We start from the raw sequence: 19477 nt of genomic DNA, 5'->3' as shown, positions 1-19477 counted from the left end.
CTAGTACATACAAACTTTTGTGAAAGAATATACAAGAAATGGTTCATAGTATTTACCTTCCAAGAGAAGGCCTGGGAGGGACTTTGGCTTTTTATTTCATACCTTGCCGGTCCTGTACGAGTATTCAGACCATATGCACATGTTACCATTTTTTTTGCCTCCTACATCTCTAAAAGTGATTACTACATCACCTAATATAGGTTATTACTTAACTTTAGACTCACAGAGATGGTAAGACCCTCAGAAAAAAAAACGGGCCCTGTTATTTCTATCTTAATTTAACTCAAAACAATCCACAGAACTCAAGACAAGGGTTCATTTGAAATATACTGAATTTCAGGGGCGCCTGGGTGGCTCAGTCGGTTAAGCATCCAACTTCAGCTCAAGTCATAATCTTGCAGTTTGCGGGTTCAAGCCCCACGTCGGGCTCTGTGCAGACAGCTCGGAGCCCAGAGTCTGGAGCCTGTTTCGGATTCTGTGTCTCCCCCTCTCTCTGCCCCTCTCTGCTCGTGCTCTCAAAAATAAACATTAAAAAAAATTTTTAAATACATAAAAAGAGATTTACTGAATTGGAAATATTTCATTTGAAGTATACTGAAAAGGCAGAAATTAATCTTCCTTTTCTTTTTTTTTTTTAAAGTTTATTTATTTACTTTTGAGAGAGCATGAACCGGGGAGAGGCAGAGATAAAGAGAGAGAGAGAATCCCAAGCAGACTCCACGAACCCAAAACATCAGACGCTCTCCTACAGGCACCATGGTGTGTTTCTTCGGACGGCAAGAAGCCTTCCACAGCGCCCAGGAAAGGAAGACGGCCTCGGCAAGGGCTGTCCGACCGCCCTCCCGCTCTGCTCCCAGCCACTCGAGGGTCTCCTCCTCCCAGGGCCGCCACAGAGTCCATGCCCCCTGCCCAGTCTGACCTTCTCCGTTCCGCCCCCCCCCCGCCCCCCCCCCGGGTCTTTCCTGAGATGTCAGCTCAGTCACTTCCTTCTCGGGGACTCTGAATGTCCCCGCGTCCAGGCGTTACTCACCATTTCCAAGAACGACGTACACTTCCTAGGACCTAGTACTGCCATGTCAAGTTTTCACTGATGTTTACGTGTCTTTGGTTAAATCACACTTCCACCCTGGGCTGAAAGTTCTACAAAGACAGGGTTTCCTTAACAGAAGACCGCAGTACCTATGACAGGGTCCACGTCATAAATACATGAATACGAGACGAGCGAATGAACGAACAGTCTACACTTCACACTGAAGCCCAGTGATCCTGTTACACAAGTGACCAACCTGGGCCACTCTCTGGCTCAGACCCGCTCATGTCTTCTTCCTCACTGACTCTGAGGTCCCAGTGACACCCCGCAGCACCTCTGTCCCCCTCCTCCCCTGCCATTTGGCTCAGCCACACCAGCCTCCCTGCTGACCCTGAATCCTCCAGGCACGCTCCCACGCCCGGGCCTTTGCACGTGCCGCTCCCGCTGCTTAGAAAACACACTCCCCAGGCACTGACGCAGCCTGCTGCCTTACTTCATCCGAGGGTCAGACCAGACGTCACAGCCTCAGAGGGTTCTCTGCGAACTGCCAACCTCACGTAGTCCACGCTACACCTGTTCGTCCCTCGCTCTGCTTTACCGTGCTTCACAGTGTTTATGACAACTTGGCAGTGTGTTCGGTATTAAACGTAATGACCCCTAACAGTCTGTTTCTCCTACAGAAGGCAAGCCCAGGGGAGGAAAGGGACTCTGTTCTGTTTGATATGCTGATTCCTTAGCCTCAAGAGTACTGCAGGCCTTCGGTAAATGTTTGTGCGCAACACCCACATCCACACAGAGAGAGAAGAGCAAAAAGTGAAAAACAGAGATAAGGTTAAAGCCCACTGCCCCCGCCCCCACCGCCTTCTAATCTTACAAACCGTAAGCATAACAAACCCTTAGCTGCATACACGGCGTTAACCACATTTTATTTTTCTTAATAAATGAGCTGAATGAGTAAACATTCTCAAACCTCTGACTAATAAAGAAGATGACATTGACAATGAACCATAAACAAACGTGTGGATAATAACAGGCTTGCTTGCCCTTTCATTCATAAAATAAACAAAGAGAATATGACTTTAAAAATAAAGAAAAACGTTATTCCAAGAGCAATAAACTTTATGCACTGTACTAAAACCTCCATGTGTTTATCCGGCGTGTGTATCTGACAATTAAAAAAAAAAAAAAAAGGTCAAGTGCTTGCTTACCCATTCTCCTAAAATGCGTGACACAGCTTCATTGGCCCTTGTCATATTCCTACAGGCGAGGATCACGTGTGCACCATGGAGGGCAAAAGACTTGGCAGTTTCAAACCCTATGGTTTAAAGGAAAGTCAACATTAGAAAACACAAATGCAAAACATTGACTCAGCTGAACGGCCTTTACTGAGCACCACACACATTACCCAAGTGGCTCTCAGCCAGAGGCCATCTGTCCCCTGGAAGACAGTTGCAAACACCAAGAGACATTTTCAGTGGTCATGACTGGGGATAAGGTGCTATTGGCAACTCGTGGGTAAAGGCCAGAAGTGCTACAAAATACCCTACAAAGCACAGGATGGTCCCCACGACGGGGAAGCACCTGGCCCAAAGTGTCAGCATGGTTGAGGTTGAGCCCCATCCCCAAGATGAAGGCCAAGCCATAGGAAGAGATCACAGCACAGTCTGCCGTTTAATGACCATCTGAGAATGAGCAGATCCTGTGCTCTACACAAAGAATAAGGAATAAAGACTCAGACATGGTCACTGTCTTTGAAGAGTTCATGGTTTCTCTGCCGCTCCCAACGCTCGCTCTCTCTCGCTCTCAAAAATAAATTAATATTCAAAAAAATTTTTTCAAGTGACCACACCAAATGTTGGCAAAGACGTAGAACAACCAGGAGCCTGCACACCACACACTGCTCTAAGGGCGAAATGGCGTGTCTTGTGAGCTGTGAGAAAGACCACACGGCAAACCCCGCAACAGCGAATGAACCAATCCTACTGGAGGGGGCAGGAACGTAATTCAGCCAACGCCATGTCAAACGGCCACGACTGCTGTTTCCAAGATACCGTGAAGATGTGTGAGAGATCCGCATACCAGTACCTCGCTGAGATAGCCGTGTGAAAGAGTCTAGCAAAATCCATCCATTCTTATCTCCCATAGATCGAATCTTCACGGAGGCCAGTCTATTTATATAAACTAGCTCTCAAGGGAAGCCAGCACAGCATAGTGGAAAACTCAAACTCAGGAGTTCGACACACTTACATTGACCGCAGCTCTAGCTATTTATAAGCTGTGGGCTATGCCTTTAACCTATCAGAAACCCAGCTATCTCTCCTTAAAATGAGGAGTAAGTAGTCAACTTACACTAAGAGCCTAACATAAAAAGAGTAGGTAGAAAATAAATGTGAATTCCCAGTTCTTTCCAAAATCCTCAGGTCCTGTGTCTCCTCTGTGACTTGCAGGACCTATCAAATATAACACAGTCATTACGACTGAAAACTTAACACTCTCTCCTCCATCTGCTCCCAACAGCAAACCCAGGAGCTGACTGGCTTTAACATCAACCAGAATTTAAAGAAATTAGCTATAAGACCCACCATTCCATTTGTCTGAATACTGGCTCCAGAGCACACGTGAACTTGACTGTGGAAACAACTTGAGCTATTTTTCAGGTTATGCCAAGTTCTGCATCCCAAATATTCACTTAACGTTATCTAAGGAGAACCTCCTATATTTGAACCTGATGTTAACATACTGCCCAAAGGATTTCAAATCTGAAACATTTAACATCTAAATCTGTTTTCACCCTCTCTGGTGTATGTGGTGAAAGCTGCTTGAAACCTTATCTTCAAGCCATGAGGCCAGAAGACAATAATCTGGAATTTACTAATTTTGATCCGTGATGCCAACTTCACCACTTACCACCAGTGGCAAAGGATACCTAACATCATGGGCGAAAGAGAAAGAAGTAAAGCACCAGGTTTTATAGCCCAGCTGTTCCGAGACTGGACGGGGGCAGGCCTAGGACAAAATCTTGCTAACCGATGTGCTGCTACATCAATCGGACTAATGAAATACTGACAGCCATATGGAGGGAACATGAAGTGGCCAAAAATGACTTCACTTGCACTCCTAGGACTTTACACACCCAGAAGAGCTTGTTGAAAATGGCAGACTCTGTGTCCCTGTGAAACGTCCAGGTCAGAGCAATTACCAGAAGTATTTTTTGTCACATTTTCATCAGAGGGCATAGGAGTAAAAAAATGATGCAGAGGAAGAATGGGGGACACAACACTGAGCCATTGGTTAGCAACCGTATTTTTAAAGGACTGAGAGAACACTGATACAATGCAGGGCCAGGCCCCCCCGGGGCTTTATTCATCCATTCACCAGGTTAACTGTAAACTCTGTAGAATCTGTGCCTTTCTGATCTCTGTATCCTATAGGACTAACACCCATTTGGATTCAATAAATATCTGCCGGAGGAATGAATTGTTCTTACAGGTGACTAATAGGCTACAACTCTGGACTATTTCAAAGCAATCCAAGTTGTTTCAAACAACACGGACGGCTCTCTAACTTCCTTTTTACCAATGAATAAAATATTAAGATCCTGCAAAACAGGGCTCACCGAGGTTTTGAATGACACTACCTGGCAATCTGTAGGGGAAACGGCATGTGCGTGTTCTATCCAAATTTATTTTTCCAAACAAGTCTCTTAAACCACGCTACTAACTCACTCGACAAAATGACCTACAGCAAAGGAGTTTTTAGTACCAAGAGGAACAGGGACCACAGATCTGCACCCTCTCTGCTTTATGGAATCCCTGGCTGTGGTTACCATGCAGCCATATACTCTCCTGTGTCGTGGAGAATTACCCTCTGGCTCTTACATCTTCCTTTATCTGAGCACCGCGCTACATGTTGCCGGTCACCTTTTAAAAGCTGCAAGACACAGCTCCATTTTCTTATCCTTTACAATTGCCTTTGGAGCCCCAACCAAAGCATGGAGATTTCAAAAGATGAAGGTTTAACAGGAAGGACAGTAACACTAACACTCCTACAGTAAACCATCTCTCTAGAGTGTGGAGTTCTATAAAAAAAAAAAAAAAAAAAAAAGAGGAGGAGGAGGGAAGAGGAAGGAGGGAAGAGGAAGGAGGAGGAAGGAAGGAGGAAGAAGAAAGAGGAGGAGGAGGAGAAGGAGGAGTGGGGAGGAGGGGGGAGGAGGGGGGAGGAGGGGGGAGGGGGGGAGGGGGGGAGGAGGGAGGTGGAGGGAGGTGGAGGGAGGTGGAGGCAGGTGGAGGGAGGTGGAGGCAGGTGGAGGGAGGTGGAGGGAGGTGGAGGAGAAAAACAAGAGGGAAAGGAAGAAAAAGGAAAGAAAAAAAAAAGTTTAATAATGCTACCTACTGCTAGAGTCCCGGCAAAGCTCATGAGAATAGCATCCCTCATGCTCCTAACACCGAGGCTGATGACCGGTTTAATTAGCTAAATGTAGTTGTGCTGAGCCAATCGTGCTCAGTGCCAAAGTTTGTGCAAAATAATGAAGGCAATGGTTTACTAAATTTAATAACCTGATTCATCTTATAAAAAATTAACTTGATGACAATGTTTAAATTGAACCGGCTTAACTGCACGGAGGTGGCAAGTGCGTTCAGAAGAATATTTAAAGCTAATAATAAAAAAAAAAAAAAAAAAAAAAAAACCAGAGAAGACATTTTAAAACACTGGGCACCATCCGCTTTCTAGCACTTGTTACGTCTGATCCAATCGGGAAGAGTAAGTGGCCATGAAGGTTAATATCTTGCTGTCGGGTTGAAAGATTTGCATATAAACATTAAAATACCATAAAAAGGAAAACACTTCCCCCAAAATGTTAAATACCTGTTTTCTCACACTAGATTTCATTCTCTAGAGTGGAGGCTACAAACTGCTCATCGAAGATCAAACCCACCGCCTGTTCTGTTTGGGCTCAAACACTGTTTCCCCCCCTCCCCGTCCTCCTCTCCTCTCCTCTCCTTTCTTTCTTCCCCTGTTCTACTTCCCACTTTCTCTTCCTCCCTTCCTTCCTAATATGAATTAGTCACCAGGATCAAAAAAAAAAAAAAAAAAAAAAAACCACCCAAGAGATTATATATCTGAGGGAAGATGTCCACCTTCTCTGAAAAAGATTAGGACAGGACCACACGGGGCCCCTAATCGCATTGCCGCCCCAGGCTAGAGATGGGGTCTGTGCCCTCCTGTTGGCCATGGTCACCACCCACGCTGCTGACTTTACCTGCCAGACCCTTGCAGGCATTCGATGCTCGCGCGCACACGATACAGGTAAGATTCATGCTAGACACAAAGCGCAAGCGTGGCCACAAAACTGCCTCGATCAGAATTTTCACATCCGAATTGTCGCATCTCAAAGAATGCTTCACAGTGACCGGCTCAAGACTTTATTGGAACCCCGTCAGGTCCCACTCTGTCAAGCATGAGAACATCAGGATGCCAGCGACACCCCGCAAGACCAGGAGGCAGCACTCGCTTTGCGCTGGGAAACGCAGGGGAATGACTCAGGGACCTCTAAGAATCAGGATCCGGGCTGCGCATTTCGTGACCTGCCTTCTTTGCGTTTCCCAAATGTCACTGAGTGGGAGCAGAAACTCTGGGCGAGAACCATGCTGGGACCAGAGGATGTAAAAATGAACCAGTTGAGCCAAGAAAGGCCAAGACAATATCATGGACTGGAGACGGGGCCCGCATGAATGAGGAAGAGGGAACATGACAGAAGAAACCGTGTCTGGCAAGCAGAAACTGTGGGGTCCTGGCAGCTGGCAGGGAGCTGTGGAAGAATTTGGGCAGAGAGCAGCACTAGGAAGAATAATAATTAGTATCAGTATTATAACTAGATAATGACATGTTATACAGTGATATGTATTATATAGTTAAAATACTAATTATCATTATTATTATTTTATTATTTTATTCACTTAAGATCCCTCCGGTGGTCATACAGAAGGTGGGTAAGCTGAAGACACTGAAGCCTTGTGAACAGCCAGGAAGGGATAAGGTATCCTCGTAGGCTGAACAGCTAAGGGAAAAATGAGAAAATAATCTGGGAGGTAAACATCGCACCAAAGCCTGATGACTGCCTGAGTCTAGGTCTGAGGGAGAACCCCATGTCTCCACAGATGCCAGCCCGGCCCCGGAAGAGGTTGTCCACTGGTTTACGCAGGCAGTGAATATGGAGGAGGAGGGGTGGGTTTGTGCGTGGCGGTGGAGGGGGCGGGTGGAGCAGGTGACCATCCCCGGTCCAACTCACTGGCAGGACAGGTAAGTGGGGACAGAGTCATGGATTCCTCAGGCACAATGGACATCAAGGTGGGAACCCAGTCCTCACAAATACGGACAAAGACCCTAGTTGCTAAGAACAAGGTCAGTTCTTTCCCTAGCACTCAAAGTCTCCTTCTGGTTTGGGTTTTTTTTAATTTTCTCCATATTGTGGATTTACTTGGGCAGTGTCCCCATTTACTGTAAATTATGGTTTTAATTATCATTTTTATTAAGATGCCCAAAGGAGTTGGGGCTTACAGCACCCGTAATTTCTAATGGGTTGTTATTATTAATTTATAATTGAGAAACACTGGAGACAAATGATACTTGCAAATGCACACAATTAAAAGGCCAGGAAGAAGGTGATCCCCGCCCCCCAACATACCACTACAGCAATCTTCAGGAATGAACGGATCAACAAGTTGCAGAACCTTCCAGCACCCGCCGACTCCCCCACCCTGGAGCTCTACCAACACGTACAGAACAAGGGGAGCCTGAGGTCTTTCATCCTGAGTTAGCTTTGCGGAAAATTCAAACCTGGGGACAACTTTTGTGTTAATTCACCACTGCGTTCAGCTTCCCCAATATCCTCCCTGTAAGTACAAGGACCAAACTTCCCAAAGTGATCTGATGCATGTAAATGAAATTACGGTGACTCCATGTTGACCACGACGCGGAAATCGACGCTCTGAGGGCACTTCAAATGAAGGTCCAGGAGACATATTCACCAACGCCCTAAGGTCAGTGCCACAAGTGCAGTGACCAGATAACCTACCCTGCTGCTTCTGTCGCCACTTCAACTACCTGAACGTTTACATTTCCCTGCCACGCCATCTCAATTACGTAGTTCTCAGTTCCGAAGAGTCACAAATCACACTCGCTCAACACTAACTGCGACGGCCAATTCTTAATAAATTACAAAACTATACGGGCCTCTCCAGAGGAAAATAAGGCATAATCAGCCCTGCTTTTAAATGCATGTGTTATGGACAGCTGGCAACAAGTCCCAGCAATAGCCCTTGTAACATACGCAGGCCTCAAATATAATCGTTTACCAAAGAAAGATACCAACTGGAGAGGGAGGGATACAGCAGCAGGAAATGGCCACGTCACACAGAGCATCTTCTGGAAATACCGCCAGGCTGCATTTACGTGTTTTGGGCAGTGCAACACTAAGGCCGTAAGTTTTCTAAAACCACAGGGTAAATTCCAAGTGACTGTCTGGGATCCCTCAAGAGGCAAGACTGACCCCAGGCTGCCTACTTGTGCTGCCTGAGTAAGTTCTCATCCCACCGGGCAGGGACCGTGTGTACCCCGTGTGTTCGGCATTACAGAGAAAATAGTGCCCAAAGATATTACAATTAACATGGTCCTAGGCAGCCCCAGTGAAGACAGACTTTGTAAGGACAACTAAATTGAACAAGGTCCATGCAGATCAGGGTCTGGGGGAACCAGGCAGCCACATATATCAATGGTGGGGGGAACAGGGGAGTGGGAAACAAAAGGACTCAACGTGGCTCAGGCAGGTGAGCATCCAAATCAGGTCATGATCAGCTCAGGTCACTTCAGCTCAGGTCATGATCCCAGGCTCTCAGGATTGAGCCCCGTGTCAGGCTCCACATGGAGTGTGGGGCCTGCTTAATATTGTCTCTCTCCCTCTGTCCCTCTCCCTGTCTCCCTCCGCCTCTCTCTCCCTCAAAAAAAATTTTTTAAATAAATAACAAAATGATTCAACATCTTTGGGGGCAATTGAGTTCTATCTATCAAATTGTACATGGCCACACCCTTTCAGCCAGCTATTCCACGTCCAGAAACTTGTCCTACAAACACACTTGCCCATCTGAGCAAATATGGGAGAGGAATGTTGCATAAACCAGCATTGCATAAACAACCAAAAAACCGGAATGAATCTAAACGTCCATTTCCCTGTTATACTTAAAAATTTTTTTAACGTTTTTATTCATTTTTGAGAGACCGAGACAGGGCGTAAGCAGGGGAGGAACAGAGAGAGAGAGAGAGAGAGAGAGAGAGAATCTGAAGGAGGCTCCAGGCTCTGAGCTGAAAGCACAGAGCCCAACATGGGGCTCGAACACAGGAACCATGAGATCACGACCTGACCGACTGAGCCACCCAGGTGCCCCTCCCTGTTATATGATTAAGAAAAAACACTGAAATTACAGAGTAACACATGTGATCCCCCTCGGTGACACACAAAGGTAGGGGAGGGACATGTTTAAATTTACGCACTGACTACATGGGCACGTGAGCTATTCGTAGGGGCCTGGGAAGACTCATTTGCATTTGTAGCATGGATGCCGTTTCCACTTTTAACACATGCGTGTACACCTGAAAGAGTAAGAGGCTAAATGTGAACGGCGGAATGTATCTAAGTGATCACAATGGGCCTTTGCAAATTTTAACACAGAGGAATCAAGGCAAGTGAGAAAGCAAAGAGAATACACCAGACATGTTTTGAGCATCCCGGTTTTAGAGAGGCCCAGAGAAAGAAGGTGAAGAGGAGGACGTGGGAGCGAGCATCACTTCGTGCTGGGCCGCCGCCAGGAGCTTCAGGAAACACATTATCTAACTCTCAGATGCTCTTCACGGCAACCCTACGAAGGACCATTGTCATCACTGCATCTGAGAAAACCAACGGGCCCCAGAGGTCTTGGGACTCCCAAGATCAAAGGGCAAAACTGAGTCTAGAGTAGGAGGAGCCCCCTGAGGGCAGGAAAAACCCAGCGGGAACACCACTCACCAGCCCCACTGTCCGCTAATTGCCTCTGCTCCACTCGACTGATAGAAACTGATACGTACTCTTTGTGGCCCTGACGACACATGTTTACGTTTTCGGCATCTGCGTGATTTAAGCTAAATCTTACTGAGCATGGTTGTCCTTCTGAAAGAGAGAAATGGTCCGCACGCCTCGGGCTCCGGTGCCAACGGCCGACCAACAACGCCCGTTCCTTTTCTGTGTCGTCTTGTCAAGGCAAAGGATTCAGGTCTCTTCAGCTACTTGATTACATAAACGTACTTACTTAATGGAATCTGTCCCCAAACTGTGATGCATTATCAAATTACCTTCTCTCTTATTTAATATTTCATCACAGGGCTCAGAATTAACACCATCCTTTGCTTTCACAAACATTTCTCTGTGCAAGGCCTATGAGACAGGATAACTAATCCGCAGAAATAACGTTTCTCTCCACATGCTCCAAGGTCAACAACGTACAAGCACGGACTTCGTTGAACCCTGCCTCTACACTTTCAACCGGTAAGTCCTTTTACAAGGGACGTTCTTAACACCCTAGGCTTACCAAGCCATGCTCAAACTTTTTCCTTCATTTCTGAAAGGTTTCAGCGCCAAACTTTGGAGATCTTTATTAAGGCCAAAGACAAAGACCTCCCCCCGCAACCACCCCCTCCCCCCTCCCAGTCTCAAGAAGAAAGTGGCGTCACGCTAGATTTTTTAGCAAACTGTACATATGGCACTTTTATAAATGCAGGCCAGATCCTTAGGGAGGTAAATAAAACAGGACGAAATAGAAGAAACAAAAAGCAAAGGCTTCCCATTAAACACACACACACACACACACACACACACACACACACACTCTTAAATCCAGCTTATTGGATGTAGAAACTAGTATGTATTTTCGAGGCGCTCAAGAAGGTACAGTTTCTTTCACTCTTTGGCAGTAATACAGGAAAGAACATGACAGCTCTGTATAACCTCTCAAATTCAGGGCATGCTACTTTGGCCCAAGTCTATGCTCTTCGGAAGACAACGCTTTTTTATAAGTAAAAAATCGCACGCATGCACGCACGCACACACACACACGCACACTCCCCCCGCTGGTGTTACCTCCTTACAGAACTCCCCACCCACAGCAGTATTACCAAGAGAACCACAGTGTCTCTGGTGCTTGCAAGTGGAAACGGTTTACCCTGAAGTTTGGCCTTTTTCACTTTGATGGATTAATTTATAGCCACTTCAAGAGGAGAGAACCCAACTCTGAATCTGCAAGCGCGCTGGATTATGTTACTGAGCAAGTTCATTGTTTTCACAGCTGGGCCAGGATTTCCTTTCACGACGGAGGCCTCCGTCACTTGGCCAGCCCGCTTGAGACGGGGTTCTTTACGCTGCAGAGCAAGCAGGGAGGCCACGGAGGTCCCGCACCACACTTGTCCAGAAAAAGACCCCTTTCTTTTTTACTTTCTCAACAACCGATGGGGCCGTGACCAGCCTATCTCCCAAAGCATTTTCCAATCTTGTCAATTAAGAAGCAGGGTTAGGAAGGGACTGTTCAAAAAAAGAAAAAAACAACTTCTCCATTCCACTGAGAGCTTCCAGAAATGAAAAGCCTTCCCCAAGCCCGCATCTTCAGTGGGAGCAATGCAGCCCGCTTTCTAATTCAAGCTCCTGCCCCCCCCCTTTTTTATTTCAGATCGACCTTGACTCTCACCTTCTACAAAGTGGTATATTACTTCGCCTCTTGAAAAGATTAAATTCTTTATGCTCCCAAAGTCATGTGGAGGTGCTCAGAACGCCACACTGGGAAAATTCACTTTTTTGAGGCTCACTTTAGAAGCGTCCAAATTGACTTTCATTCTCCACCGCTTATAACTTTGTAAGACGTAACTTCTCGGAAGTCTGACTGAGATTCTGCCGTTGAAACTAGATGTGTCGGGAGACAGGCCCACTAACTCTGCTCTCTGGATCCACCAGGGCCTGTGCTATAGTCAGACCTCCTCCAGCTTCTCCTTATGCAGAACAAAACCAGGAACTGGACGTTCACTGGCATGGGTTAGGGAGCAATCATTCAAACGAGAGATTTGCTCAAAACGTGCAATAAGGAGACAAAATGTGCAGCACTTTAGAGCAGACTGAATTTAATGCAAAAACGCCCAAGAATAATCCTTTGCCTTGTAGTCATTAAAGAAAAAGCATCCCTTGTAATCTATATAACCCAGATCATCCTAGAATCGTTAATATAATCACTTTTTTTTTTAAGTTTTACAAAATCTAACAGTGGCTTGGCTCTGTGTGTATTTGCATTGTTTGTTTGTTTTTAATGTTTTCATTTATTTTGAGAGAGAGAAAGACAGAGTGCAAGCAGGGGAGGGGCAGAGAGAGGGAAACACAGAATCTGAGGCAGGCTCCAGGCTGTGAGCTGTAGGCACAGAGCCCGACGTGGGGCTCAAACCCACACACCACAAGATCACGACCTGAACCGAAGTCACTTAACCGAATGAGCCAGCCACTATCTCATTTTGACTCGAAAAAAAAATTTTTTTTTTTCTTAAACTAAATTGCCACTTCTGATGAGTCCTCTTGCAATAGTCACACAGTCCACAGCCATTCTGCATGGAAGGTACCAGCAACGCTGGCTTTCAGAAGGGGAAGTACACAAAAGTCTTCACTTCCTTCCACAAGCCAGGCTGCGCGAAACAAAACAAAGCACAAAGAATCGTTACCAGTTTGACGCTTACCTTTTTGATAAGGCACTCTGTGATTACAGTGCCTGGGTCCCCAAGAGACATATAATTCGTAAGAGAAAAGTCTCCGTTTCTCCATCACTTTTTAAGCTGAGATCTCCTTAAACAAAATCAGACCCACCGACGAAGGGGAAAGGGGAAGGAGTTTTTAGTTTGATAACGTTTTGTTTTGGAACACCATGATGAGGGATTAGTGAAACGCACCAATTTTAAAATCTACCTCTCAGTAAACGTGTAATCTAACCATCAGCTGTGATCTGGCACCTGCTTGGCATGAATGTCAGAGATGAGCAGGGCGCCTTCCAGCTGAGGCTGATTTTTGCCTGACTCCTGAGGATGCGGCCAGATGTAAATTTGTGTTTGGCTCAGCTCTTACCACTGCCGCCTCTGGGCCAAGAAGGTCCCAGGAGGAGCCCCCACGCAGGTAATATACGAGATTAGGGATTAGGCTTAACTTCATTTCAAAAAAGGAGAGCGAGTGCTCTGAGCTGGTTAAGACACACGGGCCCTGATAGAGGACTCCAGCTCGCACGCAGCTTCAGTGCAAACTCAGAGCCTGGAGGGGTCTCAGTTCCCAGCAGTGGGAGCCTGTGCAATTGGGGAGCAGCCACAAAAGATTCCAATGGAGATTCGCCCTCCTAGGATAGATAGCTGGAGGAAGCGTGCGCAACTGGATGTTTTATTTGGCTCAAACGTGCAGCCGGCCCCGCGAGCACATAACGTTTTAGAGGCTCTATTAAGACAAGGTGTACTAGCTTTTCTTCAGTGCTTTAAGACAGAGAAAAGGAAACAAGAAATCAAAGAATTTCTTGGAGGCAAGACAGAGTGGGAGGCTTACTGGTTGTTATGGACTGAACTGTGTCCACCTAGAATTCCCACTTTGAGCCCTAACCCCTGACGCGACCGTGTCGGAGACGGGGCCTCTGAGGGGGTGGTGAGGGTGGGAGGTCAGGAGGGTGGGGCTCTGACCCAAATACCCCTGGTGCTCTTCTGAGAAGAGAGGCGGCAGAGATGTGTGCACACACACAGGAAAGACCCGGTGAGGACAGGGCAAGGAGGAGCAAGCAGAGAGGCCTCAGGAGAAACCAAGCCTGCCCGCACCTTGATCTTGGCCGTCTAGCCCCCAGAACCATGAGAGGTACGTATCTGCCATTGAATCACCCAGTGTGTGATATTTTGTTACGGCAACCTGAGCAAACTGATACACTGCTGCTTTTGGCCAGATAAGCTCTCTCCGAAGCTTCCTGGCCTCAACTACCAGGAAGTAAAATCAGAATTTAGGTCATTCCTAAACGAGGCAAGTGAGTAAGGTGGAGGAGATGAGACTTCTATTGGTCAGAAATCTGACTTGTCTTTGGGGTTTCTCTTGGGAAACTGAAGAACATTATCCACAAACAAGAGAGAGTTAAGTCCTTGCCACTCAACGAGTGGCAGCAGCATCAGCTGCGAACTCAGAAATGCATATTCTCGGGGCGCCTGGGTGGCGCAGTCGGTTAAGCGTCCGACTTCAGCCAGGTCACGATCTCGCGGTCCGTGAGTTCGAGCCCCACGTCAGGCTCTGGGCTGATGGCTTGGAGCCTGGAGCCTGTTTCCGATTCTGTGTCTCCCTCTCTCTCTGCCCCTCCCCCGTTCATGCTCTGTCTCTCTCTGTCCCAAAAATAAATAAAAAAACGTTGAAAAAAAAAAAAAAAAAAAAAAAGAAATGCATATTCTCAGGCCCACCCACACCTGCTGCAGCAGAGAGCTGGGTAGGTGCTGGGTCCGGTGATCTGGGTTCTAATGAGCCCTTCGGGGCCTTCAGATGCTTGTTCAAGGTTGAGAACTTCCAGTCTCGTTAACGCCCAGAACTCCCCTTCTCTAACAACACACGCTGTCTAGTGTTTCACACGTACGCACTATTACATCAAGGTCCCATTTAACTCCCAACGCCGTGGCTGCTCAAGGCTACTACCCCTATTGTACAGACAAGAAAACTGAGGCTCAGAAAAGCCAAGGTCCAACAACTAGTAAAGTGGAAGGGTGAACACTGGACCCTGGGACCTGATTGCCTCTAAAGTCCCTTGCAGATTCCTCCTAGGCAAACCCCGTCCACTTTCTCTCTGAGCCTTGGTCCCCACCCCTGGGAATCTCATGAATCTCACGGCAGGAAATTATTTACATGCCTCCTCTTCTGACCAATGTCCCATCAGGGTTACTCTTTGGAGTCAGAGCCACCGGAGTTAGGCTCCTGCCTCTGTCACATTCTGGAAGCCTTTGAGCCTTGAAAAGGCTGAATATTCTGGGTTGAACTGTGCCCCCCATCCCCACCTCAAAATTCGTATGCTAAATAGGGGCACTTGTACCCCAATGTTTATAGCAGCACTCTCAACAATAGCCAAATTATGGAAAGAGCCTAGATGTCCATCAACTGATGAATGGATAAAGAAATTGTGGTTTATATACACAATGGACTACTACGTGGCAATGAGAAAGTTTGAAATATGGCCTTTTGTAGCAATGTGGATGGAACTGGAAAGTGTGATGCTAAGTGAAATAAGCCATACAGAGAAAGACTGATACCATATGGTTTCACTCTTATGTGGATCCTGAGAAACTTAACAGGAACCCATGGGGGAGGGGGAGGAAAAAAGAAAAAAAAAAAAAAAAGAGGTTAGAGTGGGAGAGAGCCAAAGCATAAGAGACTCTTAAAAACAGAACAAACTGAGGGTTGATGGGGGGTGGGAGGGAGGGGAGGGTGGGTGATGGGTATTGAGGAGGGCACCTTTTGGGATGAGCACGGGGTGTTGTATGGAAACCAATTTGACAATAAATTTCATATATTGAAAAAAAAAATTTGTATGCTAAAGTCCTAACCCTCAGTATCTCTGAACGTGAGCTTATTTGGAGATAGAGTCTTTGCAGAGGTAATCAGTTCAAGTGGGGTCATCAAGGTGGGCCCTAATCCACTGTGACTGGTAAAAATATGGACCCAGCGTGCACACAGGGAGGACACCGGTGGAGCACATGCAAACCCGGGAGAGAGGCCTGGACCACACCCTTCCCTCACAGCCCTCAAAAGAAGCCATCCCTGTGAACACCTTGATTTTGGACTCCTGGCCTCCAGAACTGTGAGGCAATACATTCCTGTTTAAGCCACCCACTCTCTGGCACGTTGTTACAGCTGCCCCAGGAAATTACTATATTTAACTTCTAGGAGCCTCAGTTTCTTCATCTGTACAAGGGGATTATTAAGAAGAGGTTACTCCTTCAGAGTTGTAGGAATATCAAATGAGTTATGCAGAGTTCTCGGCCGGCAGCAAGCTCTCAACACATCAGGCTTATTAATACAACATTAGCTAAAACGCCCTCCATGTGATTTATACCTCACATTTTCCTATAGAAATCTAAACATCTGTCCAGGAGGCTAAATAGAATAAATGATTCTTAGCCTCCCTAGTACCTATTCAACAATTAATCACTAGTGCCAATTCCTTCCAAAAAAGCATTTAGAGCAGTAAATTATAAACACCCACATACAACACAGGAATTTTAACTAACTTGAAAATCACGGGGCGCCTGGGTGGCGCAGTCGGTTAAGCGTCCGACTTCAGCCAGGCCACGATCTCGCGGTCCGGGAGTTCGAGCCCCGTGTCAGGCTCTGGGCTGACAGCTCAGAGCCTGGAGCCTGTTTCCGATTCTGTGTCTCCCTCTCTCTCTGCCCCTCCCCCGTTCATGCTTTGTCTCTCTCTGTCCCAAAAATAAATAAATGTTGAGAAAATCAGAAGTTGCTAGGGACAAGGGGTAGAATAACAATTTGGTGGGGCAAAGAAGCAGAAAGAAAATTTCTGTGGAGATGTAAATGTTCTGTATCTTAATTATGGTAGTGGATTGCTGGAATGTACACATTTGTCAAAGGTCACATGCACAATTAAAACGTGTGACCTTTGTTATGTGAAACTTCTACTTCAAAAAGCTGTTTTTTAAGTGAATGCATATGCCCCTATTAAGAAAGAAAAAAAAAAGAAAAAGGTGATCTCCCAGAGAACTAGAGTAAGGTGACTACTTATGTGAGCATTCAAAAATGTTAGCTCGAGCTTCCTGGCAACCAAGGTAATGAGAGGAAATAGAATACTTTATAATGCCCTCCCTTATTAAATGAGAAAAAGCATATCAAATTTTTAGAAGAGATGAGCTCTACTTTCTTAACAACTCTTAAATTTTGCCAGAGAAATCCTTATACGAGAAACGCGTTAATAAGATAAACCTGTAGTTTGCAAACTTTGTCAATTCTGCTCTATTAAAATAACATGAAAGAAGCCATAGACAAAGTGTAAATGACGGGCATCACTGTGTTCCAATAAAACGTTATTAACAAAAGTAGGCAGGGGAGGGCTGGTTTTGATCCATGCGCCATAGTTTAGTTGTTGACCCCCCAGAGGAGACAATGCACTTTCAACATTCAATTCTAAGCTGCGTGAAGCCAAACGAGAACAAAGTATGGAAGGACGTGTGGCTGACCTTGACCTTTCTAGAACCCGTGTGGATAACAATGGCAGAAAACTGAACTTTAGATAGTTTTCAAGATTCTATGAAAGTATCTGTGAAAGAGAATCTCATTAAGACATATATAAAACAAATTTTTAAAGTATTCAATTTGCATCAAAATCTTATTATACTGCCTCACTCTGAATTTCATTCAACTCACTATAACTGCACTGGCTTTTCAGTGCAGTGCTGGATGGTTAACTATAAACTACATCCTGCCTCTCCCTTTGTGTGTAAAATTGACAAATGTGTTGTTTTTGGACTCCAGAATTCTGGAGAAAGCCAACTGAAATGAATTAAGATGACTAATGAGTTGATTCTGTTTCCAATCCAACGAAATGTTAATGTAAGAACCATGTCATATGATGCTATGTGTTTTAGTTCAAATTTAACATCCAATATTGAATAAGGCAGTTTCTAAGTAAATTACTAAGCTAAAAATATTCTTTCTGCATAGCAAGAACTCCATCTTGTTTAAAATAAATGGAAATTTGAACATCTTTGCTCAGATCAGCCTAAATAAGAAATCAGAAAAAATGCAAACCTCCATTATCGTCAACAGTATTGATTCCATCTTTCTGGAAAAAGTAGCAAAATACTGTACATCAAAGAAAACAGTTCATTTACATCGTGACTGCGAGCAAAGTTCTACAGGGAACAAACACTTAGTCAAAACCGTGCTTTTCCAGCGTGCCAGGTAGGTGATCATGTCCAAGGTGAGTGATCCACAAGACACCATAAAAACAGTCGTGACACTGACAAGCCAGGTGTCTTCGAACATCCAGCTACTACGGGGTACCTGGCATTCCTGGCTCTTGTGCAGCGTGAGACTGTTTTTACAAATGTTTTCATTGCATTTACTTAGCACTTGGCAGAGGGGCCGCTGTGGCTCTAACACATTGCTACACAGTTTTGTTTTAAAGTAAATGAACGTTAGTTTTCCGTCACATAATATGCGACTAATTTCTATATCCACAGAAGCAGTAACTATGACACTTTCAAGAGCTGTTGCAAGTACTACAATGCCAACCTAATTCCATAAACATTTGCCACATGCCTTCCGTCACGAAGACCCTATATGGCAGGTCTTCGATGTTCAGCTCTCATACCAAATCTTTCTAGTTTTCCTAAATTAGGGACATCTACCGACCACCGAAAGAGGACTTTTATAATCACCTTCACTGTGAAAAGAGAATCTAGTAAGAGATTATTTAAAAAGAGAAATCAATAATTGGGGGGAGGGTATCTTTCAAACAAATAAAAAAAGAAATTTAAAATTTTATAAGGAAGAATTTAGAAATCCAGGGTCTAGAAATGGAAACTACATAAAATATATGTATTTTGCCCCCAGGTTTTAGATTCAACTATGACAGCCTGTCAGTAACTGATTTTTTTTTTTTCATTACCTGACAGTTACTTAGGAAATTTCCATTGTTCAGCACAGGATAATTCTGAAATCAATAATTCTATACTAATTACATGCTGATAAATTTCCGTCAGAAAAGTAATCATTACAATAAAAAGTTAACAGAAACATCTCTAGGCATATTTTATTTCTAGTTCTATTCAATTCAATGACTTTTTTTTACAAACAAAAGCACTCTCCAAAGCAGGTCTCTATTTACCTGCTACTAATGATTATAGCTCCTTAAAAGTATCCGGATTTCGTAATTCAGTGTCTATTTCTTCCCCCCAAAATTGCACACAAGCGCCCAGGTACGAATATATCTGTCTTCCCCCTGTGGAAAGGGGCCAGAGGTTCCAGGACATTCTCAAAGGAGGACAGAGGCCTGGAATTCTTTTTTTTTTTTTTTTTTTTTAAGCAGAAAGCTGTGGAAACATTTTGTTTGTTCCCCTGAAAGGTAAACAGAGAGAAGTCGAGTACTGTGTACTTGACAAAATAGACGGAGCCTCAGAACAAGTCCACTGTGCAATCATCCCATCTCCAGCATCAGGGGCCTTAACCGTTAAGAGTCCAAATCCCTACATGACACTCAAACTGTCTCCGCAGCGTCCTCAGGAAGAAGCCGCCCAGCCTGGGCTGACACACACACCTCTGTGCCCAGGAACTCGTTTGCTCCCGGCAGCCTGTTCTGTTATTGGAAAGCAAGCAATTCCCCACTT

General features: G+C 45.3%; 1 protein-coding gene across 1 annotated transcript in view; it reads right to left on the bottom strand.

Annotated features, from left to right (window-relative positions):
* The window catches only part of WWOX (WW domain containing oxidoreductase), a 979553-nt gene that overhangs the window by 927826 nt on the left and 32250 nt on the right, over positions 1-19477 (bottom strand). The window contains exon 5 of the mRNA XM_043599730.1: positions 2239-2345. Coding sequence (XP_043455665.1) covers positions 2239-2345 — 107 coding nt within the window. The remainder of the gene's footprint in view (positions 1-2238; positions 2346-19477) is intronic.

The sequence above is a fragment of the Prionailurus bengalensis genome, chromosome E2, assembly GCF_016509475.1.
Source record: "Prionailurus bengalensis isolate Pbe53 chromosome E2, Fcat_Pben_1.1_paternal_pri, whole genome shotgun sequence".
Classification (NCBI taxonomy): Eukaryota; Metazoa; Chordata; class Mammalia; order Carnivora; family Felidae; genus Prionailurus; species Prionailurus bengalensis.
The sequence above is the reverse complement of the archived record's forward strand: the minus strand, read 5'-3'. Positions and strand labels throughout refer to the sequence as shown.